This window comes from Danio rerio, chromosome 11, assembly GCF_049306965.1.
Source record: "Danio rerio strain Tuebingen ecotype United States chromosome 11, GRCz12tu, whole genome shotgun sequence".
Lineage (NCBI taxonomy): Eukaryota > Metazoa > Chordata > Actinopteri > Cypriniformes > Danionidae > Danio > Danio rerio.
In genome coordinates, this window is record NC_133186.1 from 39,215,099 (window position 1) to 39,242,500 (window position 27,402).

General features: G+C 34.5%; 1 protein-coding gene across 50 annotated transcripts in view; it reads right to left on the reverse strand.

Moving 5' to 3' along the window:
- Positions 1-27,402, reverse strand: part of cacna1da (calcium channel, voltage-dependent, L type, alpha 1D subunit, a) — a 174,670-nt gene that overhangs the window by 71,245 nt on the left and 76,023 nt on the right. For 16 of the 50 annotated variants that reach the window (XM_073915640.1, XM_073915643.1, XM_073915629.1 and 13 more), the window contains exons 8-12: positions 26,804-26,907; positions 18,484-18,650; positions 8,792-8,866; positions 3,157-3,244; positions 71-231 (exon numbers count right to left, since the gene is read on the reverse strand). In XM_073915640.1, coding sequence (XP_073771741.1) covers positions 71-231; positions 3,157-3,244; positions 8,792-8,866; positions 18,484-18,650; positions 26,804-26,907 — 595 coding nt within the window. 50 annotated transcript variants of the gene reach the window in all.

Below are 27,402 nucleotides of genomic sequence, written 5' to 3' on the forward strand. Positions count from 1 at the left end.
GTGGTGAACTTTTACAATAATTTCTAGACAACAATACGAATGTAATGTAACAAACAGACGGAGTGCACACCCTGTACTTGTGTGAGCCACATGGGCTGGTTGTAATGTTCTGAAGAGATGGTCAAAGTGTTCAGGAACACCAGGATGATTACCAGCCAATAGAATGGCACAGATTTTACAGCCAAGCGACAATTCCTTCGACACAACCGGTTCCAGCGACGCCAGCGCCGACTAAAAATGGAAACAGTGCAGTCAGACAACCATTGAAAACTTCAAACACATACACTAAATACACAAATACACTCCATTGAACACATGCACATACAGCAGACATCACCTAAATACTATATAACACCAGGGTAACTATGTTTGCATATTCATTCAATCATTTTCTTTTTGGCTTAGTCACTGATTATTCTAGGGTTGCCACAGCAGAATGAACCGCCAGTTAATCCAGCATATAATTTATGCGGCGGATGCCCTCCTGGCTGCAACTCATTACTGCGAAACATCCATTCACACTCATTCACACACATACACTGCGGATAATTTAGCCAACCCAATTCACCTATAGCTAAGTACTAGATAATTGAATTTTTCAAATGGCCCAGATGGAAAAGATTTTTATTTGCCCTTAAAAAAAACAATATTGTTATTTAATACATTTAATAATACAATAATAAATGAATAAAAAAGTTTGAATATTTTAGATATTTCTTAACAAAATATTTTAAATATTGTGTTAAAACAAGCAAGCTTTACTTGTATTTATACACTTTTTTTCCAACATAACATTTCTTTAAAATAATAAATAAACTAATGTTTTAAAAGTTTTTAAAACTATAATAAAGTAAATGTATGAACAACAATCTGTCCAGGTCGGTGTCCTCAGCAGTAAATACACGGAGCACTTTTAAACAAATATTAATGTAAGAAAAATAATTAAACCATTATGGTGAATAGAGTTCAAAAGTACCTTTTTTAATAAAAATTTAAAAGTTTTATTGTTGGTCATTGTATAGGTTTTGACCAGATTGCGTAGCAATACATGAACAAAAGACTTTATAATTAAGACTTAAGATTTTAGACGTACAAAACAATATTTCAGTAATTTTAAAACTTTTTAATTAAATTTAAATGTTGAGATTTAAGACATTTGAATAATTTTAAGACCCCGCAGAAACACTGTAATAACCTTGCCTTTTCTGAATTTGACTGTAATACAAATGTTTACCTATTGTAATAATTATTGTAAAAAAGCGCTATACAAATACACTTGAATTAAAGTCAGCAAATACAACATCCTTTCCATTTGGCGTGCGTTATTAAATTCCATAACACTCTCACCAGTTTTTACTTCTTATTTGCGTCTAATACCCCAGTTTGTCACAGCAGCATGAATGAATGTTCCTAAGTTAAAGTGAAACTGCAGTAAAGTCAGGCATCCTGCTGATTTGATTCAGAAGGGCACTTTTTTTTCAGACGGCTCACTGTTCAGGTATACATCCGCACTAAAATATCAAGGTGAAAGTCATCATAGCTTGAATAGAATAGACCCAGCTCACAACCCAACTATGAGAATAGATTAACAGCGATATTTTTTTTATCACGCAATAAGAGTCTATAACGACCCACCACTAATATATATATATATATATATATGTATATATATGGGTCTTTATAGACTCTTATCATGTAATACAAAATATATATAAATGTGTGTTAGTATGATAAACAGAACAACTAGAGTATAATACTAGAAAAAGAAAAAAAATAACACAATAAAATGACAGATTTTTCCTGTTTTCATGAACACCAGACTGAGAAAACACCAAGCAAAACACATAACCTAATAGATAACATGCTAAAACTATATCGGTAAAAAACTGAAGTCATATAGATAGCTAGAATGCTAGCTAGAGTGTACGCTAGCTAGAATGTTAGCTAGCTAGATGGACAGCACGCTTTATAGATAGCTTGCTAGCTAGACAGATCAAACATTAAAATTCTGAAAGCTGGCTAGCTAGCTATAGCATGCTCACAACGACACATGCAACAGCACACAGGCATAAATAAACTTAGATAAATGTACTGACCTGAACTTTGATTTTGATATTTTTTGACTGTAATTTGAAACACATTTTAAAGTTAAAAAATACACCAGAGACTTCTTATACAGTAGTTCATAGATATATACACTAGATGTCGCCTGGCCTAATGTTGTCTATTGGACGGAATGCGTAAATAGCGCCGCCATCTTGCTACAGGGTAGCGCTCCTTTGAAATGAATGCGGGACCAAGGTACAGTACGAGGACTGTGGCCATCCAAAGCCAGAGATTTACACATATACACATATATATGTGATCGGGAGTTTTCCTGGATGTTAGTATGTAATTTTTTTTTTCTAATTACGAAAATTATAATTTGACATCATATTTCTACATTGATGGATCAGTGACCGCACGGGCATTCCTGACAAAAAGCTTGTGTTTGTGTGTACAGAAATGTACTATTCACCCTCCCTGTTAAATTTAATCTATTCCGTGTCCAGAAACACACCTCCTCTCCTGCTTTCACTTCTCATACTGACAGAGGGAGCGATTCGTTTGTGAATGAATCCCCCGAACGACTCTTTCACTAACGTTAGCCGACAATAATACAAGTTTCTGGCAGCGCAGCATCTCGTTGTCATATTTCTTTTGCATTGTTTGCTGATTTTATTTAACAAAACTAGCATAAGCCGAGTGTTTAGTGCGAGTTGGAGCTGCTTTGCCTTATGGTGAATGCAGTAGGTGACTGTTATCCTCAATAACGTTACCTGATTAGCACAAAAGTTCAGAACATACAAAAACAGAAAAAAACGTAATATTACCTATGAAATGTTCTGCCTTTGTGCTTTGTTTTCTTTGTTTGGTCGTTACTACACCCGTAGACAGCGCTAAAATCCCGCATCTTCACGTAACAACACTGTCTTGACTAGTGCGGATGAATGACATTTGTCCTGGGAGCACTGTACCAATGTGGCGGCGCTATTGACGCATGCTCAGGGTCCCTATGCGATATCTAGTGTATATATCTATGACAGTAGTTGAGTACTTCAGAATAGATCATTTCTAACGAAACATACATTGATGTGTATTTGTGTGTATTCTCACCATGTCGGGCCGCAACATGTCGCCTTCTCATCTTCTCCTTTCTCGTTCTCTGTATTCATGGATTCAGTCTCACTTGCCGGCATACTCGCTATTGTGTCACAAACAGGGTTCATCATACACACAATAAAACACAATCCTCACACTTTCCTCAGCCAGAAAAGATCTGTACACAAGACTTGATTATCTATCTTTCTAAAAGTCATTTAACAACAACAAAGAACTGTGGATTTAGTGTAACTGAATCAAAAAGCTCAACTGAAAACATAATGTCAACTGTTAAAGAAAGAATAAAGAAAGAATGTAAATAAAGTACTTTCTAAGTTCTGGCATGATGCAGTTCAATCCTGAGCCCTTAATGGACCTACTGACAACATATTTCAATGAAACTGTGCACATTACAAATAATGTAAAATAAATAGGCGATGAAAAACGTTTACAGTTAATTGATCTAATTCATTTCAGCATTTTATTAAATCATGTTATCAAAATTAAAACTGTTTATACAATAGACACTGTAGAAATGCAGGGTTCCACACATTTCAATCATGTTGTCCCAACACAAATAGATTGAGTTAACTATTAACAATTCAGTAGATTAAACATTAAAAAAATTAAGTTATCCCAAAAAATCTTGGAATTGGGTTGTTTCAGCTAATTTTTGTGTGTACATTTTGTAGAACAATTATGGGAAATTCAAATATGGGAAATTAAAATCTACTAAGAATAATGTCTTATTCCACTGTTTAGTTTATGAAAAACAAATTCAAAACAAACGTTAAATATGGCTAATTCATTTCTCAGCAGTTTAAAAAGTAATTTAAAAGTGTGCCATTATTTAAAATGGTTAATTATTGGATTAATATTAGAAGTGGTGGGAAAACAAATACAACCTGGGCCTATTTGAGCTAAATTTGGTGTCATGATTATGCAGAACTATCTAAAAACTAAAGTACAGATTGATTTTACAGAATTAAAAACGAAAAGATCCTCCCTGCTGCTCCACACTGATAAAAAATGTCATGTCCTGCCTGCAACTTAAGAAGCTCAGACTTTCCCTCAAAAATAAAACTTAGAATTTCTATGTAATACGGAATCCGTTTATTTTAACAAAAGAGCAGTGATTAAACCCTAGTAGAAACACCTTAAACCCCCCCCCCTTTTTCCTCATTCCCCCTTTCGTTTGTATTTTTTAGTACGTACATTTAATATTAACATGATGTAACAACTTCTTGTTTAAAAGGTACTGATGTAAAAAAATAATAATAAAGAGAATGAAAAAAAGTGTGCCAATATAATAAAAATATATGTTTTCCCTCAGAAATTACACACACAAAAAAATGCATTTATTTATTACTTATTTAAAATGAGCAGAAACAAGACAGTTCCTGAGTGTTTTTTGGGACGACTTATTAGTTTTTGCATTGAACATAAGTGAATTGAACATAAAACAATTAAGTAACTCAATTCCTTTTTGTTATTCCAATGCAAACTGATTATGTGGAACCCAGTATTTTTTACAGTGTACTGTACCATTTGAAATTCAAAGTTTATATCTCCTAATTCAGGTTTTCCCCTCAGTATTGATACTTTATAACTCAAAATTACTAGTCTGCAGAACAAAATCTGACAGTTGTTTATTTCTTGCAATTCAGAGTTTGTAACTCACAATTTTTACATTCTTTTCCCTTAGAATTTCATTTTCCTTCAGCTTAGTATCTTATTTATCAGGGGTCGCCACAGCGCAATAAACCGACAACTATATTTTACACAGCAGATGCCCATCTAGCCGCAACCCAGTATTGGGAATCACCCACACACACACTCATACATTATGGGAAATTTAGTTAATGCAATTCACCTACAGTGTATGTGTTTGTACTGTGGAGAAAACTGGAGCACCCACAGAAATGCCGGGACTCGAATCAGCGACCTTCCTGTGGTGAAGCGACAGTGCTAACCACTGAGCCACCATGCCGCCCCAGAATTTAAACCTCATTTCTAGCAAACTTGCATTTTTTAAAAGAAAAAAAAGAAGAATCACCTCACAATTTTTCTGTAGAATTATGAAACATGAACTCGCAAGTTTTTGCTTTTTTGCCCACAGAAGATATACACTTCCATACTGTGACAATGCAGTCAAACTGAAGGCAGAGCATTTGATCACGAGTTCACTAATGGAAAAAACAACAGGCCACTTGAGGGCACAAGTACAAAATATCTGTTCCGCTCAGCCCTCGCATTCCCCTCAGGATATATGCATAAATTCTGACACGTCCAAAGACGGTAATAAGCGAGTGTGATCAGAATTTTTTGTGACTGCTCTATAAACTGCTGACCACAAGCTTGGTGATCTGGGTTTAACCTCATTTCTGTGTTCGAAACTCGCTGTCACTGTTTTAAAGTGGGATTTTTAAGTTGGAGAGACGCTGCACTCCCACTCCTGTCGGATCTGATCTCTGACTCACTCTGATTTGGAGAGAATGAGAAATGAGAGGACCAAATTAGTACAGGAAGGAGGAAACGGGCAAGCGAGGAGTCTGATAACACTAATGTTAAGGAGAAACTGATGGGCACAGAGAGCATAGAGAAGGCAAACGCACACATCTGCACAGCACAAGTAGCACGAGAAGGAATTAGCAGTGCATTCACACACTACAGCTTCCACAGAAACATCACACAGATAAAAAAAAAAACATACTGGCCAAAAATGAGGAGTTTGTGCATATATTGAGTCATTAGGAAGTAGTAGTACAGCAGAGAAAATAAGTATTGAACATGTCATGTTTTTTCCGGGGAATAATATTTCTAAAGGAGCTGTTGAGATGGAATTACCAATGAAATGACACAAGTGCTACTGAAATGTATTTAGCCCTTTATATAAAAGGCTTTTTAGTGACGGCAGCTGAAAGACGCCTCTTATATAGAGAATGAAGTCACAAGCACTGCATAGGTGTGAGTTTTTCACAGACTTTAACAGCGTGTAAAAATCTTGATGGTTTTGTGGGTCTCAACTATCAAATCTGAGCTTTATTTCAATTGGATTCAGGTCAGGTGATTGGCTGGGCCATTCTACAGTTTGATTTTCCTTCTCTAAAAGCATTTGAGAGCTTCCTTGACTGTGTTTTAAATCATTGTCTTGCTGAAATGTCCACCCTGGATTCATCTTCATTATCCTGCTAATGTAGATGTTGGACTGAAGCAGCTAATATTCATTTACAAGGAGGAAGGGAAGAGGGTTGCTGAAGAACTACTGAGAGATTTCAGCTGCTGTCTGGGCTTTCACTGCCTTTCTACACCTCCTTTCTTCATGTGTTCAATACTTTTTCCCTGCGCCATTTCATTTTATTACGCATAGCTTAATTTGTAAACAAATCAGATTTGTTTTCTTTGCATATATGGATTTATTTGGTTGTTACCAACATCAGGGAAAATTTTAAGTCAACAGCACCTTTAGAAAGATTTTTTCTGCGAAAAATGGTGACGTGTTCAATACTTATTCTCCCTGCTGTATATACAGTAAGCAGTAGCATGCCAAATACAATCAATTAAATATAGAACTAATCACAAAATAATAATTCACCATCCCATTATTAATATTTGTGCATTTACAAATGATATGCTAGCTTTTACATTTTTTTCCATTTGTATTATGCCTAATAAAGAGCAAATGTATAACACTGTGTCCTAAACAGACATGATGGACAATACGATTCCAGCAGCAAACAATGTCTACACCAGATGTGGCGCAGCTATAAAACAAAAAAATTATGATTTAAGTATCATATATTTCTTTTTACAATTAAGCACAAAATCAATAAAGTAATTTGATGGATTCAAGATTTTGATGTCATTCAAAATTAACTGTTTACATAAAAACACAAGATTCAAGTAGCAACCTTTGGTCAAAGGATATGACTAGTTACAGATGACTGGGTTACAAATGACTAAAGATGCGTAGAATACTGTACTAAGACAAAAATTGTAAAAACTTATCATAAACACATCCACACGTTTTTTTCCTGTTTTTTTTTAATTAAACTAAATGTGTGCTATAATTTTTTACATTTGACAATTTTTATGTTTTTTACAAAATAACCTCTTCTCCAACAAATAAACTCCTTACATATGAGGGGGAAATAAATATTTTTTAAAATACAGTAAAAAAAAATACATTAATAATAATTATAAATTAATAAAATAACATTTTGCCATCATAACTTTTTTTTGCAGAGGAAACATCTGTATATCAAACTACACAAACAGGTTACATCGAAGATAGGTTAAATAACCTCTAAGTGCACGTATCTAAATAACTTACCAATACTTTTCCAACTGTTCTGAAAAAATACCATTCTTAAATTTTGTGCTATACTTTTTAAAACTCAAAAACTCATTAAAAACCACGACAAAACATTAAAATAATCGCCAAAATCAGAAAAAAAAAATTCCAGCCCTCATATGTTTCCTGTTCTTCAGGCAACCCAGGCTAAAACTGAAAATGTACCCCTATGTACATTTCTGGAGATCGCCAAATACGTCCCAGAAGCTATGTTTTTTCCGGTTTTTGCTTTCACGAATACACCAGAGGCCGCTGTGTGCGCTTTTTCTGATATCTCGCGAGTGCCATTTGCGCCTGCTCTTCTCATGTTAATCCACTAGAAACTGCTGCCGACTGACTGAATGATATATTGACTGACCCACCTTCCTCCTTCCCTAAACCCAGGGCTTAATTTGTGCCGATCACGCCAGATCCGGAACCTCTGAAATCTGATCCAGCACCTGATTTTAACCTCCTCAAACGCTCTCCTGCCCTGTCCATTGTTCACTTTCGTCCGCGACAACTTACCGCTCTTCAGTTTCGTCTTTCGTCTGCAACACCCTCCGCTCTCCACTTTCGTATGTGACACCTCTTTATCCTCGGGTAACATACCAGATCCAATACCCCGCGACCTCGTAATTCACAAATTAAGCACTGCCTAAACCCAACCAATATTGTTTTCAAAAGCACAGATTGACAGGACCACCCACTTCCCTAAACCCAACTGAAAGTTTTAAAAAGCAATTTTTACCACGTTTTCAGATTTTACCATATTCTCACGCTGTTATTTACTTGTTTGTTTTGTTTTTGTCCCACCCATTTTCTAGAACCGTTCTCTGCCAAACTCGAACCTCGTCATGATGGTCAACTCCTTTCTACGTCTCAAGTCCACCAACGTATGTGGTGAGTTAACTGGACAAACTGGTAACAGCAGGAAAGCCATCCATATGGAGGTAATCGGTCAGCTGGTCATGTCCATTCCGTCCTGTAGCGTTCGTTTTAAAGACGAAATGCAGCCATACGTACTCCTGGCTACATAATTTGTGATCTCCAGAAATGCATATAGGGCTTTGGTTTCAGAATTAATTCAAGACACAATATTGCAAAAAAAATTTATACTTCTATAAGAGTATTCCTTGTAGCTCATTTTGAATTGCTATCACGGTTTACTAAAACAAACATATTAAAAGGTTGCTTTTATTGCATCATATCTGGTTAGAGCACAGTGTAATGCTTGTAACAGTTCATCTTCATGAATATCATCCAATAATCAGACTTTAAAGTGAAAAGGGACAGAAGGGTGGGAGGGAGATTTACCATGAGTGTCAGAGGACTGGCTGAACCAGCCAAACCCCTTCTTCTTCTTCTCCATGAGGCTGGCCAGTGTAACCCCTTCATTTTCCATGCACCCAAAGCCCATGCATGATTTACACATCAGCACAGCACAGCACCGCAGCATGGTCACGGGTGAGAACGAGTAGCCACATCCACACAGGTTAAACGCACAGGAACAAGAACAGCACCAACACAACAATTAACCACAATAAAAAAAACAACAACAACATCAACATTGAGGCAACTGATCAGCGGGAGCAAAGGATGATGGATAGTTAGTTAACAATGAGCAGGTTAATAGGATCACAGTGTGATGAATTTAATGAAAACAATCGGTAGGAACATAGAAAGGGTGCAAAAGTTAATTCGAAAGGTGAAGGTGGTCTGTTGGCATGTGCATGATATCAGTCTGACCTCTCAGTGGCCACTAAATATATTGATTTCATTCAAAAAACATTACATCATCACATTATAGTCATTGTCTATTCTTTTGAACAAATTTAAATAAACTTAGGCAATCTAGACTTGGGGAATGATCTTCATTAATCACAACACTGAATAATAATAATAATAATAATAATAATAATAATAATAATAATAATAATAATAATAATAATAATAATAATAATAATAATAATAATAATGCAAATGTGGTGAATAAGTCAATATTGAGATGGGACTGCACATTCAATTCATCTAAAGTCATCAGCAATAAAATGCATACAAGGCATGCCAATATAAAATGACAGTACCTAAAATATTCTTTCCAGTGTGATGTGATGTTAGTAGTAGTAGATAGTAACAGCATTTTTTTTGGTCATGCTTATTAACTAACTGCAAGTAAGGACAAAACAAATCTGTAACTTTTTTTTGTAGAATAAAAGTTTAATAACTAAGAATAATAAACATCTCATTAACAATTACATAAATTAGTGTTTTTTCCCTAACAATGGATGCAAATTTATTTAACCACTGTAGCTCGTAAATAATGAAAAAAGTTCAACCTCTTTTATGTTTTTTCCCATATTTTTTATTAAAACATTTTTTAGGTTTCTACTTGTAATACTGTAAACGTGTACATATTTATCCCATTATTATGACACCATATATCTATTTATATTAAACTTAAAGGTGCAGTAGGTGATTGTCTTCAGAAACACTTTGTTGTTGTGCTGGTTGAAAGTCTCTTGACATTCCAATAGTAATGATTAAAGATTTAACGTAATTAAATCACACTTTTTTGTAATTATGATAATTCACGAAACGCTTTATTGTGATTATGATACTACTGGTTAAGAGTCGACCATGTAAGCAGCGATTTTTGATTACCTTAAAGGATCATGCGAGTCTCGAAATGCAGAGGTTTTTCGTTCGCCATGAGGTAACAAATTCCATTAAAACATCCTGAATGAAAATCTGCTGAATGAGAGTGAACTGCTGAACAGCAGTTAAAGTCTAAAAATTAAAAATTAAACACCCGAAATTGCATGAAACTCTGGAGGAAACACAGGATAACCTGGTGATGCCATATAAATGGTTTCATACTGAAACTTTCCTTCGAAAAGCACGTCCTTGGTCTTATCTAAATTTTTTTGCACGTTAACCACATGCAGGTTCGGAGCAAGCTTAACTGGCGCTCTAGGCAAACGGCAATCATGCTGCCCTCAACCCGAAAGCAACCGGTTTGCGAATGAAAGTAAGTACTGTGAGGAAGAGGGTGGCTGTGTCGGATGAAAGTGAAGACCGGGGGGGTTCGCTCACTATTCTGCTGCCCAAGGCAGCCGCCTAGGTCACCTATATGCACTCGCCATCCCTGAACACACGTCGGCCACAACAGGAAATTATAAAAAAAAAAACTGCAACTGAGTTATGTGCGTAATTTTTTTCTACGCGTTAAATATTTAAAATTAATCACTTGAGTTAACGCGATAATTTTGACAGCCCTAATTTATATGTATTTTTAAATTCTGGATGAGGCATAAAACTAAAAAAAATTTATCAAAATTAAAATCTGTTAGGCCGACAATTCCCATAATTTTGATAAGTAGCCTAAACTGTCTGTCAACAAATGTAGACTTGTAGATCTGCACAGCTGTTCACGCAGATCTGCTGTTTGCGCATGCACAAATTTAAGTGCACACGAGACAGAGAGCGGTAAAAACAAATGCTGAATCAAAACCTTTTAAAACCCTTAATCAATATAAGAGTAACTTTTGCATGCTGGAGGAAGGATGACTGAATGTTAGTTTTAAAAGTATTTAAGTCACGCAAAGCTGATGTGGATTGTGTTGTTTTATGAATGGGCTATATGCACAGAAGAGTTGTTCAGCCACTAAAATCTTTTGGTGATAAATTGATGATTGACTATTTTCAGCTTAAAAGGGACCTTTTACAGCATCGATAACGTAGATTTGTATTTGTATTGTTGTAACAACAAAACATACGTAAATAGCGACATTCCACCTAGCCTGCTTTACTGAGCTGAAGTTGGTTTATATTCAAATTGGTCCATTTTTCAACAATGAAAACCTGTGACACGCTCCCTATATTGTTTACCATGTTACACTGAATATTCGCTCTGAACAAGCATGCAAGTATGGCTTAGTAATAAGTGTAATTCCTGCACCCGCCGGCCAACCACTAAGCTGAGGCTCTACAGGACATAGTTTGTAAGAGAGGGTTGTCTGGTGTCATCTTTAAGGTGTACGTTCCTGATTTCAGGATGTGTGGCTTTGCACGGCAGGAGAGGGACTTTGTTTCGAAGCTATTATGCTAACCAGACAGCATTGTGGCAAATCACCTATAACACCTTTAACTAGAACTTAAAATAAATTAATGAAAAACGTTCAGCATCTCTTGGATTTTTCCACTTTTATTCTTACAGAAATTTTAAGTTTTTACAATACTGTATGTACACACATTCTTTATCCCATTTCAAGAGTCCACACTTAGCTGATGAATGATAATAAAGTGTGTTTGGCAAGTTGTCCCAGGAGAGAGAGCCCTGAGCTCATAAAATCCTCGAGCCCGGAGCTCCCTCCCTATGAAGGGCAAAAGGGGAGTTTGAGCTCAGGTAGGTTTTAGAACTCCCCAGCTTATTTAAGGCTAATGGCAAATTAGAAACTGTTATGGAGAGATATGCTGCTAACTAAGAGCTCATCTATGATGGCAATTTGGTTTGGTCATTTTACTTATGTCGCATGTCTTTGATCAATGAGAGGAAACCGGGAAACCTAGGGAAAACCCATGACAGCACATGCAGAACATCTAAACTCCGCACAGAAATATCGACTGTTCTGGTAAGGGCTTAAACCAGTGACATTCTTGCTGTGCTAACCACTGTGCCGCCCTATCTATGAAAAGGGAGGAGGAGTAGGGGTGGAAGACAGGATTCTTCCAGATGAAGATAACTTGAGGTAAGAAACTCTGGTTATTTATGGTGACTTAGGAATCCTCTGATTGGTAAATCATGTGTTAGCTAATGCAGGACCAGTCGTGGTCAATCATAAGCAAGTGATCCTCTTGAAATTAGTTTATAAATAAACCGCACTTAAAACAAGTTTTACTATGAAACCATCTATTTATAATAAACTAAGTGGAGAAAAAAATATTGCAATTGATATAAATATTAATGTAAAAAAAAATCATACTTCATTATTATAAGAATCTAAACTCTAAAATGAACCTGCAAATGGAAATATCTTCACTGCTAAAAGATACAGCATTCCGTGGAAACAAAATTCAACTTGACTTTCCATTTCCAGGAGAAGTTCAGCATTAATGCTAAGCCTTCCAGACAACTGACTTTTGTGGCTCCGTATCAATCAAAAAAAAAAAAAAAAAAAAAAAAGCAAACCCTTTCAGAACCCAGCCTGCTAATCTAGCCTGACCGTCCTCTCACTGAACCGAGGTCAGTCAAAGAGCTCCAGTGACAGAGGAAGTTGAAATCCGCCGTATTGTAACAGCGGCTCTAACCGCTCAGAATCATGTGTACTGCTTATATAAAAGGGATTAGGATTAGGCCTTATTTTGCTCAGTTTCTCCACTTCTGAGCAAACTCTACTCATTCAGCTGATACCAGTCAAAGTGACTACTAAAGTGCTCCAACTGTGCTTTTTTCAGATATTACATTTCATGTAGTGTGCAATAAAACAATAGAGTATATGCACATAAGCAAGTGTTTTTACATTCATAGATAAACTTTTAACAAAAGGTTAAATGTTACTATTTTCAGTTTTATACAGTTTCTTTTACAGCATCGATGTTGTAATTCAAATATAATCAGTTTAACAGACTCAAGCATTAATTTAGTTGTTCAAGCTTTAAATGAGATGATAAGCAATTTAAATGCAATTGCCGTCAACAGCAGGCGAGCGCAGAAACTCTATTGAAAACACTAGTTAACTAAATTTTCATATTTTAAAAGTGTATATCATTGTTTTTTAATGAAAATGGACCTTAAAAGCTGTGATTTTGAAAATGCATGTTAGTTCACCGTAAGCGGTTTGGCAGGGTTACTGAAAATTAAAAGTCCAAAGATTAAAGTGCACAATAAATGTCTCCCACAAGAAAGCACTAATTCTGAAAGAAGCTAAAAATCCAATTTGGTAATGAGTGTTTGGCTTAAGATACACTCTGCCTGCAGTAAACCAACCACAACAGATCGTCTGACCAATCTGAGGACAGGAGGAGTTGACTGGATCCTTAAACAAAACATTTCAGACAGACTGAGACAAAAGCAGATGCTGCGATAAATAATAATAAGTAAATGATGACCTTTATTTGGCTCAACCCTTGTGTGCTGTTCACACTGACTACCCTTTTGTTGTGTTGGTGGCCATTTTGGCCCCATTGACTTCCGTTATAATGACATTTCTTGATTGAAAAGCCACAGAGTTCTATTTGTTGACCCTACAAAAGTGGACCCAATAATTTATAAAGTTTTATGTCTTTCTGTTGTATTCATATTTGAATACAAATATGTATTTATTATCTCCAAATGAAAGAAAGAAACCCAGCCACTTGCGGCATCGACAGAGCTGTGAAGCGAGCGCTCTTTTGCCAGGTCTCTCACACACATACAATACATGAATCTAAACGCACACCTTTTAAATGTAAAACTCTTGACAAATGAAAGTTACTGGCTGCCGAGTCTTTATTTAATGTAAAGATTATTAAGGTGGACACCGCAAAGAAGTTTCCCTTATTAAATTAAAACTACAATATTATTTTATGCAACACCTTTAAATTTAAAAGGGAAATATAAGGGCGAATTTAAGCAAATGAGACCTCTAACCTATAAGGTGTTTTATGCAATATCTTAAACTGACCAGTAGCTATGTTTTTATTTCCCTTATATTTATATATTGTAACGATGGAGCTTGTGACCTTAGATGGCTAACGATGGTTTTTGGAAATCCAACCCTGGGGCGGGTTGTTCGATTTAGGAGGGGTGGCTTGCACTGACCCGACAATGGAAAAGTGTTTGTTCCTTGTACCTGGTCGATTTTGCGTAAAGCACAATTTTAAAAAAAGATTCTTATGAAAAGGTGGCCCTTGCTGCTGCAGCACAATGCGTGACAAATTGCAGCACTACGCATGAAGAAACATGCATTCTCATTGGTCACATCTGTATAAAAACAAATTATTTTATGTGTGCATAATCACACTTCCTATGTTCTGAGAGTTGCTTATTTAGATTTTCTCAGACATATCAAGGTAAGTTGATATGCGAAGGTTTCTCTCTCTCACACGCACACACAAATAATACTCTATATTACTGCATATAAAAGCGAGAAACTACGTTTTCAACTGATGATCAGCAGAAAAAATGACTAATTGTACCTCTTCCCAGCATAAGAATACATAATAATATGGTGTTTGCAATCAAAAAATGTCGTTATAATAGAAGTCATTGGGGCAAAAACAGCCACCAACATAACGAAAAGGCGGTAAATTTGCCCAGAGTGTATTAGGCTTTTGAAAATTTCCAAAGCATTGTACCAAAATATGTCTCAAAATAGGATTTGTTAGCCAAAAATTGTTCCATTTGCTAAAACACAGAAATTTGTGGCCAAATGAAGACTCAAATTCACAACAGAGTGAATGGAAACACCCTCGATAGCACACAAGGGTTAAATTAAAGTAAACCTATTTTACAAAACAGGATAAAACTCTGAAATACAGCACAATAGAGGCACTTTTATGTCACTTCAAAGCAATACACGGAAACAGCATCCAGCTCCAGAACTGTACTGAACCACCTGACCTGGATATGTTTGACTTTGATTGACAAATCTGCGTCTCAGCGACAGAGACAGCCCTCGTGGCGTCAGCGCATGTTGACTGCTCTTCAACTATTTCATCAAAAATACACCAGAGGCAGCTGTTTTGGGTTTGCTGACGTCTGTTCTGTGTCACACTTCAGTTTGATGAGCATGACAGGCCAATTAAAGACAGCTCTGGTGCTGCTGCTGCAAAAAATGCCAAAGCTTTGATTGTACTGGAATATCAACCTTAGCTATGACCAATCTAAACACTGGGAAGTACACTGAACCAATTTCATCAATTTAACGAAATATAAAATAATAATTTGACTAATTACGCCAATTGGATCCTTGACTTTTTTTTTTAACTACATACAAAATCTGTAAAAAAAACAACAACTGGATATTATGGACAGTAAATTATCTGTATAAATTTCCTTCACCTTTAAGACACAACACAATAAGTGATTAAACATGGGTAAAACTTATCTAATAATAATGAAGTAAAAATTTATTCATTTTAAGATTAGGGCTGCACAATATTGGAAAAATTGATCATTGTAGTATTTATTTAGCGATATGTATTGCAATACAAATAAAATTTTACCAGATGACTTAATATCTCTATTTGGAAAGAATTTTTAATGTTACATTTATTGGGATGATTGTGCAATGGGAGTGCATCTCAATAAAATTTAATAAACAATTATTGTGGAAAAAGCTATGCATATTTTTGTATTATTATTATTGTCTCTTTTTACTTTTCTAAACAATTGTTTTTGTATTGCTTAAGGTGATATATATAAACAAACTTCTTTTTCAGTGTGATATGTTTTGCATAGTAATGAAGCATTTTTGCATAAGTAGATGGAGCTGATAGAGACACAAAGGCCTGATTGTCTAAAATTAACTTGAGCATTGCAGCTAAAGAGGTGTTAAAACTGAACATAGAATATGTGCAGTTGAGAAAGGCTTAGGCTTTTAATGCTGCGCGGAGAATTCGTAGAAAAAGAGGAAGTATGTATGGGTGCGGCCAAATGGAGGACTGGAGAATGATTGACAAGTGATGGATTTCACTAAACTACACCTGTTAATATCAGCTGGCTATATAAGTTGAAGTCAGGAAATGAAAACTGTTGTACACCACTGAATGTAACTTGTGCGTTGCATTGAGAATAAGAGAATTCTGAATCGAATGATTCATTTGTATCCAATAAATTGTTTAGATTTTTGACGTTGAAGAAAAACCTCTCCTGATCGTTTTTATGGAACAAGCATGGAATTGATTAAATTTTCCAACACAATCTATACAATTTTTGGGGTCTTCTGACATTTGTGTTGTTGTCTGTGTTATTTGCAGTGCATTTCTGTATTTGCATGTGTTGTGAGGATTTTCATGCACGTGTTTAGTAAATGACTGGTGAAATGATGTTTACTACACTGTAAAACCCAAAAGGTTAAGCTAACTCAAACCATTTGAGGAAAACGATTTAAAAAAACCATTTAAATTCAAAAACTAACCCTAATGAGTACTGTAAACTTAATCCATTTGAGTAAATGAAGCAATTTGAACACAGTAAAACCCAATAAATGATAAGAACTCAAGCCAACAGAGTACTGTAAAACCCAAAAAGTTAAGGCAACTCAAATTGTTTGAGAAAACTGATTGCTACAAACCATTTGAGTTAAAAAAATGTACTGTGAATTTAATCAATTTAAGTTGAAGTAATGAGGTATTTAATTAACCCATTATATTCAACACTCAGTTCAAAACTCTCTCAATTGAGTAGAATTAACTGTCAGTAAATCTTGAGTTAACTACACTCATTTCATTTGATAAAGAGGGCTTTTGGGTTTTACAGTGTATTTGCATCTCCATAAAATCTAATAAACAATCTATAAACTTTTTTGGGGGGTCCGCAGACACATTTTGATTGTGGTCTGTGCTATTTCCCGTGCATTTCTGTATTTGCATGTGTTGTGAGTATTTTCATGCATAACAATCTATACATACAATCAAGAAAAAGATCCACAAACTGTACAATTTCTTATGCCTGAATGCATAATTATTCAGTTATTTAATCACAGGCATCAAAAACATATGCAAATGATAAATTATAATACACACTCAACATTACATATGCTGTGATGTGACTATTGCGAAGGATCACATTGCGGTATCGATGCCGAAACAATATATTGTGCAGCCCATATTTTAGGTGTATCCAATGTTTCTGGAAAAGTGAACGTTGATATTGTCCCTTAAATCATATTCAAATTCATCAAACATCTAATTTGTTACTCTGCTAATTTTTTTTTAGAATTTCTGAACTAAAATATAATTTTTTTATGAGTAGAAACTATTTTTTCCTTTACCCCTAAATGCAGACAGAATGATTATTGCTTTTGAGGTTAATAGTATGCATTTCAATGACAAACAATTCACCGTAGGTTAGTTGTGATGAACATGCCAGTTTTACATCACTTACAGCAGAAAACATAAGTATTGTCACATCATGTTTTTTTCTTATGAATACTATTTCTAAAGGAGCTGTTGACATGTAATTGAACCAGATTTTGGTAAAAACTCAAACAATACAAATATAAGTATAAAACAAAACCCAAAAAAATTTGTATTTATGTGTAATAATGAAATGACACAAGGAGAAAGTACTGAACTACTGAAATGTATTTAATACTTTATATAGAGGGATTTTTTTGGTGACGGCAGCTTAAAGACGCCTCTCATTTGGAGAATGAAGTCAAACGCATTGCTTAGGTGAGAGTTTTTCCCACAGACTTCAACAGAGCGTAAAAATCTTGATGGTTCTGTAGATCTCATCTATCAAATCTGATCTTTATTTAGTATTTTCTATTGAATTCAGGTCAGGTGATTGGCTGGGCCATTCTACAGCTTGATTTTTTAGCATTTGAGAGTTTCGTTGACTGTGTTTTGGATCACTGTCTTGTTGAAATGTCCAGTGGGGTTTCATCCTCATCATCCTGCTTATGTAGATGTTGGACTGAAGCCGCTGATGTTATTTACAATGAGGAAGGGCAGAGGGTTGCTGAAGAACTACTGAAAGATTTCAGCTGCTGTCTGGGCTTTCACTGCCTTTCAACACCTCCCTTTCTTCATGTGTTCAATACTTTTTCCATTTCATTTTATAACACGTAACAAAATTTGTAAACTAATTAGGGCAAAATGTCAAGCCAATGGCACCTTTAGAAATGTTTTCTGAGACAATACTTATTTCCCCCACTGTATATCATCCACTATAACATAAATTACAAAAGTTTTAATATGCAGTTATGTTCCAGCATGAAGTGAGATCAGATGAAAGTGTAAAGTGTGATCTCTATTAATTGAGCGAAAGCTGACAGCGATGAGGATATTCCAGTACTCACGGTTGCGTTTGCTCTCCTCCTCTTCCTCCTCATTCTCAGGGTCGATGTCCTCAGCCTGCGTGATCCAGTCCAGATAACCTTTCAGATCTTCCTCCAGCTGCTGTTTCTCTCGAAGCTTCTGGAAATCTCCACGAGCCTTCGCCTTCTCTCGCTCTTTAGAGAACTCTCTGGGGTTCAGAAAAATAGGGGTTTACCTTTAACAAACTAATACTGACATAAATATACAGTGACTTTTGAAAATGTAAGTTCATCACACTGTATTATATACAGTGGTCAACATTTAAAGTGGATCAAATAAGTTCAAAACTTCAAAAACAAAGACAAGAATGCATGTCTGATAGTTTTAGGACACCTTTGATGAAAGGTTTTGATCTGCTTCAAATATTGACAACTGTAAAAAAATGTAAATAATAAAAGTGTGCAGGGTTTGTCTTTGCTATTGTTGTTACACCTATTGTACCTGTTTCCAGATTTAAGATAAGTATTTTGTGTCTCCAGAATGTGTCTGTAATGTTTCAGCTCTAAATACCCAAAAAATAAATCAGAATATTTATTATACCCTTTTAAATCTGTGAAATTTGAGCTGCTTAGACATTGTAGCTGTTTTTGTTGCCTGTGCCTTTAATGCAAATTAGCTAGTTTTCCCCATTCACTGTTCCTACATATATGGCAGAGCCAGAGATCTCTGTAGCCTTCTTGTAGATAAGCAGCACAGTGACAGACAAGAATGAAGCAGATCTCCCTTACTACAGTAAGAACCTTCCCAACTGAGTCAATTCAAGCCTTTCTGAAATGATGAGTCACACACAATGTTGTTATAAAGTTTGCGCACATGTTCATTTCCACTGCTGGATGGACATTTGTTATGTTAAGACGCACTATAATTATTAGTGCTGATCAAAGATTCACTGTAATTAAAGGCATTGAAAATAAAAGTTTGTTTCGACATAATATGTGTGTTTGAACTGTGTTTAATTATAACAAATCTGTACGTACAATTCAACATTCAGATCTTTTTACTAACTGGATCTCTGATTAATGGTTACTATATTTTTTTCATATTTATTGTCACATGTTTGTTGTCACTTGTCACTTTATGTACACTGGAAGCTTCTGTAACCAAAACAAATTCCTTGTGTGTGTGAAGCACACTTGGCATTAAAACTGATTCTGATATTTATTATGTGTACATAAAGACACACATGCATGCATATATTTAAGAAAAAGTTCATTTATACTTAGATATAAAAAGATATATGCACAGGTACATGATACAAATTATACATTTAAAACTCTATGCAAAAGAAAGTAGCTTTGTTTATATGTATGTGTGTTTTTCATATTTTTAATTCATTCATTTTTCTTCGGCTTAGTCCCTTTATTCATCAGGGGTCTCCACAGCGAAATGAACCGCCAACTTGTCCAGCATATGTTTTAAACAGCGCGTGCCCTTTCCGCCGCAACCCAGTACTGGGAAACACCCATACACTCTCACATTCACACTCATACACTACAGCCAATTTAGTTTATTCAATTCACCTACAGCACATGTCTTTGGAGTGTGGGGGAAACGGGAGCACCCGGAGAAAACCCACACCAACACGGTGAGAACATGCAAACTCCACACAGAAATGTCAACTGACCCATCCGACCCTCAAACCAGTCTTGACCAGCAACATGACCTTCTTGTTGAGATGTGACAATTTTAACCACTAAGCCACCATGGCGCCCTGTGTGTTACATTCTTTTCGGCTTAGTCCCTGTATTATTCTGGGTTTGCCACAGCGAAATGAACCACCAACTTATCCAGCATCTGTTTTACACAGCGGATGCCCTTCCAGCTGCAAGCCATCACTAGGAAACCTGTGTGTTAAATATACATAACAAATGTACATAATATACTTACAAAAAAACAAACTTCTTATTTGCAATTAATCACGATTAATTGGTGGTTCATTCCGCTGTGGCGACCCCAGATTATTAAAGGGACTAAGCTGAAAAGAAAATAAATGAATGAATAATTGAGATAAATTTTTGCCCAGCACTAATAGTTATAAAAATTAGGTTAAGTTAACTTAACAGTTCCAAATTACAACAGATTTACTCACTTTTGTAAAACTGTTGTTTTACATTGTAGGAGGTTACCGACTCAGATTGTTATTGTTTTTTTTGTTTGTTTGTTTTATGTTTATTTAACCTTTGTGAATTATATTAAAATGCTAATTTAATGTCTACTAGGCCAACATTTTTGATAACATAACTTGCAAAAGCAACCACACCTTTTATCTAAGTGAAGTTTCACAAACTAATTACGAGAGGCGCACGTGATATGACTGATCATCAGTAATCATTAGTAAGTCAATCGGATTATTCCAAACTCACTATAAATAGCCCATCTAGCATTATAACCTTATCTTCATTTATAAAGAATCCCACCATCCACCCCATCTCCTCCTTTTCCTACTTTACCAGGGGGAGCTCCAAAGAACTATGTGATCTTGGACCCCCTTACATGCTAATTGACCAGGTGGGAGCCCTGGGCACAATTATCTCCCAGCTAAGGGTTCTCTCCCAGGACAGCAGGGCAAACCTGCCATCAATCTTGCTATCAAGCAATATCTAAGTGTGAACTATTAAAACAATCTACAATAAATATATTTATCAACCATATTTGTAACAAACAACAAATAATATAAGCAATTACAAAAGTAATTCATGAGTAGCAAAAATACCATTAATGTACAGTTAAAGTCAAAATTCTTTGTTTCTTATTCAAATATTTCCCAAATGATGTTTAACAGAGCAAGGAAATTTTCACAGTATTTCCTGTAATATTTGTTCTTCCGGAATAAGTCTTATTAGTTTTATTTCGGCTAGAATAAAAGCAGTTTTTAATTGAATTAAGCAATATTTTTTTGATTGTCTACAGTACAAACCATCGTTATAAAATGATTTGTCTAATTACTCAAATTTGCCTATACCTAATTAACATAGTTAAGCCTTTAAATGTCACTTTAAGCTGAACACTAGTATCTTGAAAAATATCTAACGCAATATTATTTACTGTCATCATGGCAAAGATAAAAATATATCAGTTATTAGAAATGTGTTATTAAAACTATTATATTTAGAAATGTGTTGAAAAATCTCCTTTACATTAAACAGAAATTGGGGATAAAATATTCAGGGGCTAATAATTCTGACATTAACTGTATATGCTCATTATTTACACATATACATGTAGCTAAACATTGTGTAAATGCTTCAACGTCCTGCCAGCAGAGTGCATGCTTGCCCACAAAGGACTAGGAGAAATCTCACACACTAACGCGCTTGAAAGGTCACACGATGTGTGTGGTGTCCTTAATAAAATGGCAGAAGCACAAAAATGGAAACCAAATGTAATTTCAGGAGAAAGCGCAATCTGCTGAATGTAAATGTTGCACCATAGGCACGACGTGTGCATCTCTCTTGGAGAAACTGAATAACCCTGCAGCTTGAAGAAATCCTGTAGGACTTACGGCACAGGAAGGAGATTAATTTCACCCTTTGAAAGGGGTCAGAGAGTCAGTGCCCCCTCTGAAGAAAATGAAGTAGCGGAGGAAGAATATCAGTGATATCTACTTGTCTTACTGATGTAAAAATCTAAATAACAGTATTGAAGTGAGTCATGTGTCTGGATCAGTTCTCCTTCCTCACCTCCATCTGCCCTTCCTGCATTTTTCTCATCTCTTCCTGTTTTCATGTCAGTCCCACAAGATCATATGGTGTCTTTTGAGAAATAGTAACTTTTTATTTTACGTTGGTCTTAGTACATGAAGTAACTACAAAAGAGTCAAGCTTTAAATGTTTTCAATAAAAATTGTTCATTTTGGGGGAGATGCTAATGGTCTAATCTGATTCATTAATCTATGCTAAGCTAAGCTAAGCGAAGCTAAGCTAAAAGTGTTCTCGACAGACTTGGAAATTAGCTGAATGGATGAAAAATGGTAAAACGCAGATGTTTAACTCTAGGAAAATTGTAAAATGAGCTTATTATCAAAAAAGATAGAAATGTTCCTTTGGATCTGGATATTTGCATGATTTTTGATCAAAAAAGACAGCTTTTAATCATGACGAAACTTCAAATTAATTTTAAATGTTGGCTTTTTTTTTCTAAAGAGTTGGTCTCCTGCCTTTCATTCTTCAATGATGAGCTATATTGTTATGATCATGTCACTCCTTTCTCCACTTTACCATCTTATTGTTGGCATATTTATTCTTTTTTTTAATTATTATATCTATTTTTGGCTGACGCGGTGGCGCAGCAGGTAGCGCTGTCGCATCACAGAAAGAAGGTCGCTAGTTCGAGCCTCGACTGGGTCAGTTGGCATTTCTGTGTGGAGTTTGCATGTTCTCCCTGTGTCCGCGAGGGTTTCCTTGGGTGCTCCGGTTTCCCCACAAGTCCAAAAACATATTTAAGTGAATTGGGTTAGCTAAAATTGTCTGTAGTGTATGAGTGTGAATGAGAGTGTATGGGTGTTCCACAGAGATGGGTTGCAGCTGGAAGGGCATCCGCTGCGTGAAACATATGCTGGATAAGTTGGCGGTTCATTCCGCTGTGGCCACCCCAGAGTAATAAAGGGACTAAGCTGAAAAGAAAATGAATGAAAGAATTTTTTATTCCTATAATTTTCTTTTTTTCCTCGTTTTATGTCCTAAAGGAGGATTTTTTTTTGTTCTCTACTTGTATTTAAAACCATTATGGTAGCAAGAAATTAATGGACTAGCATGCAAAAAAAAAAAAAAAAACTCATACTGTATTGCACTTTATGCAATGTTGTATTATTTAATAAAATAAGTTCAATAAGTATTTTTATTATGCTAATTATTTATTACAAAAGTGCTAATTTTATTTTTATCACATAAATGGTGCCCTGGTGAGCATAAAAGACTTCAGATTTTAGGCATAAAAGACCAACCCAAACCCAAGTCTATTTAAGTGATGAAATTGATAAATAATCCATGATGACAGATTTGACAGGTCTGTTCAGTGTTGGGGAGTATTTACTTTTGAAAGTAATGCAATATTGTACAATACAATGCAATAAAAATACAATATTGAGTTACTTCTGGTTACTTTTTATGGTAAGTAATGCAGTAAGTTACTTTTAAATTACTTTTGGATTACTTTTTCTAACTTGGCTGAGGCTTGATGTTTTTCAGAACTTAGTTTTTGTTTTGTTTTTAATAGAGGAGTTCTGCAATTAACAACACTTCATTTACTTAAAAAAACACAAAAAAAAAAAAAATTAAGGATAATGTTATCTTCTGAGAACTTCCTGACACCAGAGCTATACAAGTCAGATATACTGTACAGATTAGTGAAAGTTTTAAGAAATTTGTTTGCTACTTTTGTACTTATTCGAGAAGTAAAATCACTGCCAATTGAGACAATCCGCTGTTCCTAATAATGTTCAAAATAATGAGAATACTTCCATCACAGAAATGTACAGCTCTGCTATATTGGTTTCTGTCGTCTGTACCATCAGAAGTGCATTCTCATTGAGTATGTTTACATGGAGAGCAATACTCCGATTTGAATACGATTCAGACAATACTCTGAATACTCTGATTTGATGACCTTATTGCGACTAAAGTCATAATCGAACTAAACAGAAATCAAAGTAAGACATCTGGAGTATGCTGCATTATTGAAGTGCAGTACAGACATCCGCAGTCAAACTAATACCGTCGTGTAGGACTTTTCACCACATTATGCGAAAGGATATTTCATAAACACATGCCTTATCTGTTCTCTGCACCTACTAAGTCAGTAAAGGACCACAGAAACCCGCATAGCGAAACACGGTAGCTTTTCTTTTCATTTGGCATGTGGGAATCAAATTCCATTAAAACAACTCTCTTCCACTAGTCCTTACTCCATACTCACATCCAATACCTCAGTTTGTCACGGGGGCATGAATGTAATGTTCCTGAATAAAAGTGAAAGTGCCGAACTGCAGGTATAGTTGAAAAATTAAAGATGAAACACCCCAAATTACATGAAATGCAAAAGGAAACAGTGGATAGCAGTGACACAATTACGTTAATCTATCAATGTGTTAATCAAATAAATTTACATATATGTAAAATGGGATCATGAAAGGAACATTCAAGATGCAACTCGTGTAAACACCTTTATCATATTATTGCCTTTTTTAGATCAAGGCAAATAATTCCATTACTGATATCCACCGAGTGCAGGATTAAATGTGATTACATTAATTCTAATTCAACAACCTAATTTTTAAAAGCCCATTAATTAAACTAAAAAGAAACTTGCATTACATTTTGTAAGTAACTCAAATATTATTACTTATTTTTTAAAGTTATGCATTACTCTACTCATTACTTAGAAAAGTAATAAATAAGCATTACTTGTAATGTATTATCCACAACACTGGATCTGTTGAATTTTCATTAATCCTCTGTTTTTGCCCTAGACATTGTCCTTCCCTCTGAACAATTCTCTTTCCCTTCCTTGACTTTGCTCAGTCTGAATCACATCCGCTCTCATAGTCTTTCATTCTGACCTTGCAATGACTCTGTTTAATAATGTCATCAGTTCAGAATGATTCAACCTGGCAGACATGAGGATCATTTCACAGCACACAACACTTCAGAAAACACCTGAAACATGTAAAAAAAAGAAATAAATCTTGCCTTATACAGTCACAGCAAAAAAAAAAAAAGGATTGGATTTGAATCATTGCAAGTTTACGACAAATCTACATTTCCTTCAATTTTCGGTATTTATGTTCATCTGAAAATATCTTCAACAAATCTGACTATAAAACATCCATTTTACATATGACATATTTAATATTGGCCCAAAATTAGTTTTATGTCTTAAAGATAATAATTAGGATGTAATACAGATATAAAGAGGTTAAACTGGTGTGTGGAAAGGAAAACAGCATGGCTACAATGGATGAACAGCTAAAACCTGAATGTTTATTAAACATTAACACACTAAATATGACAGATTAGGATTATTTAAACTGGCTGGTTTATTTTTTCCCCTCTTAGGTCTTAGAGTCTTCAGTACAATGTTATAACAAATTATTAGTAATATGATCATTTAACTATAAAATTAATATTACCAATGAATCATAAAATATTTGTCACTGATTCTTTAAAATGACTAATTAATATCATTAAACTTTATAATAAATAATTAATGTAACTATTTATATTTATAATAATAAAAATGTTATTATGATTATTACTTTTATTATTATTAATATTATTGTTATGCTGTTGTTGTTGTTGTTGTTGTAAATGTTATAATAATAATAATAATAATAATAATAATAATAATAATATTATTATTATTATTATTATTATTATAGCTTGGCAATGGATTTTAATTTAAACTTTATAATAAAAAAATAAATAGTTCATATTTATAATAATAACAATAACAACAAAAACAACAACAACAATAATAATAATGAAGATAATAATAATATTAATAATAACAATAATAATAATATTGTTGTTGTTGTAATAATAATAATAATAATAATAATTTTATTGCTTGGAAATTGATATTAATTTAAACTTTATGATGAATAATCGATATAATAGTTTATATTTCCAACAATAATAATAATAATAATAATAATAATAATAATAATAATAATAATAATAATAATTATTAATTGATAACATTAATAAAAATAATAACAATAATTTATTACTATAATTATTATTATTATAATTATTATTATTATTATTTTATTGTTGTTATTATTATTATTATTATTATTATTATTATTGCTTTAGCCCATTTTACCAGAATCGACTCCATAGCCTAATAAAAAAAAGTTGGATTAGTTTGCAATTTTTGTCCGTGACTGTCCATGATCTATCAAACTTCATGCTCAACTCCATGCAGAAATAACTTTAGATCAGATGTTGAGAGAAATGGTCAGCAGACATTTAAAAAAAAAAAAAAAAGGCACAGCAGTCTCCACAGCACACAGAGATTCTCGTTCTCTTACCCACTCAATACACCCAGAACAAGATTCAACACAAAAAACGAGCCCAGAATGATCAGACTAACAAAGTAGATCCACGGCGTCTCCCAGCCAATGGCGTCATTCACCTACAGGGGTCCAAACAGGACGGTTAACCCAGAGCAATAGAGACTACATTCAGCTTCAGCAGAAACTCCAGGCACGGAGTTCAGTTTGCAATAGAGACAGAGGGAGAGAAAGAAATAAAAGGATCAGAGATCAAGAACTGCAGAGAAGAGAAAAGAGGAGCTGCTCACCCGCTCAACACACCCAGAACCAGGTTCAAGACGAAGAAAGAGCCGAAGATCACCAAACTCACAAAGTACACCCAGGGCAGCTCCAAACCCATAGCATCATTCATCTGAAAGAGGAGAGGAAGACAACCAGGAGGAAATAAAAGAATGATAGTCTGAGTATGTGAGGGAAACTGTGAGGAAGTGTTAAAAACAGATCTGAAGAAGAATTTTGTTTTAAAATGGTTAGATGTTTAAAAGAAATACCATTATTATTCAATAATAACAAATAAAATATGTTAAAGATAAAGATGACAAAGGAAAGACAGTCCCACACATCATCTACAAGTCTGATATAAATGTAAGAATTACATTTTAGAGAACGTTGTCGTGCATTTTGTTAAAAAAAGGTTTTCAAAAAGTTTAGAAAAGATATAATTCATTAAAATAACTGAATAGAGAACACAAAAAAATGAATACAATATAATCAATAAAACATTATCAATAATATTTTTATAAATACAATATAAAAATAAAACATTATTTATAAACTATAGGATTAAAATGTTTTTTTCCACATTTTCTCAGAATAAATAAATTAATCTAGTTTATTTCGTTCACAC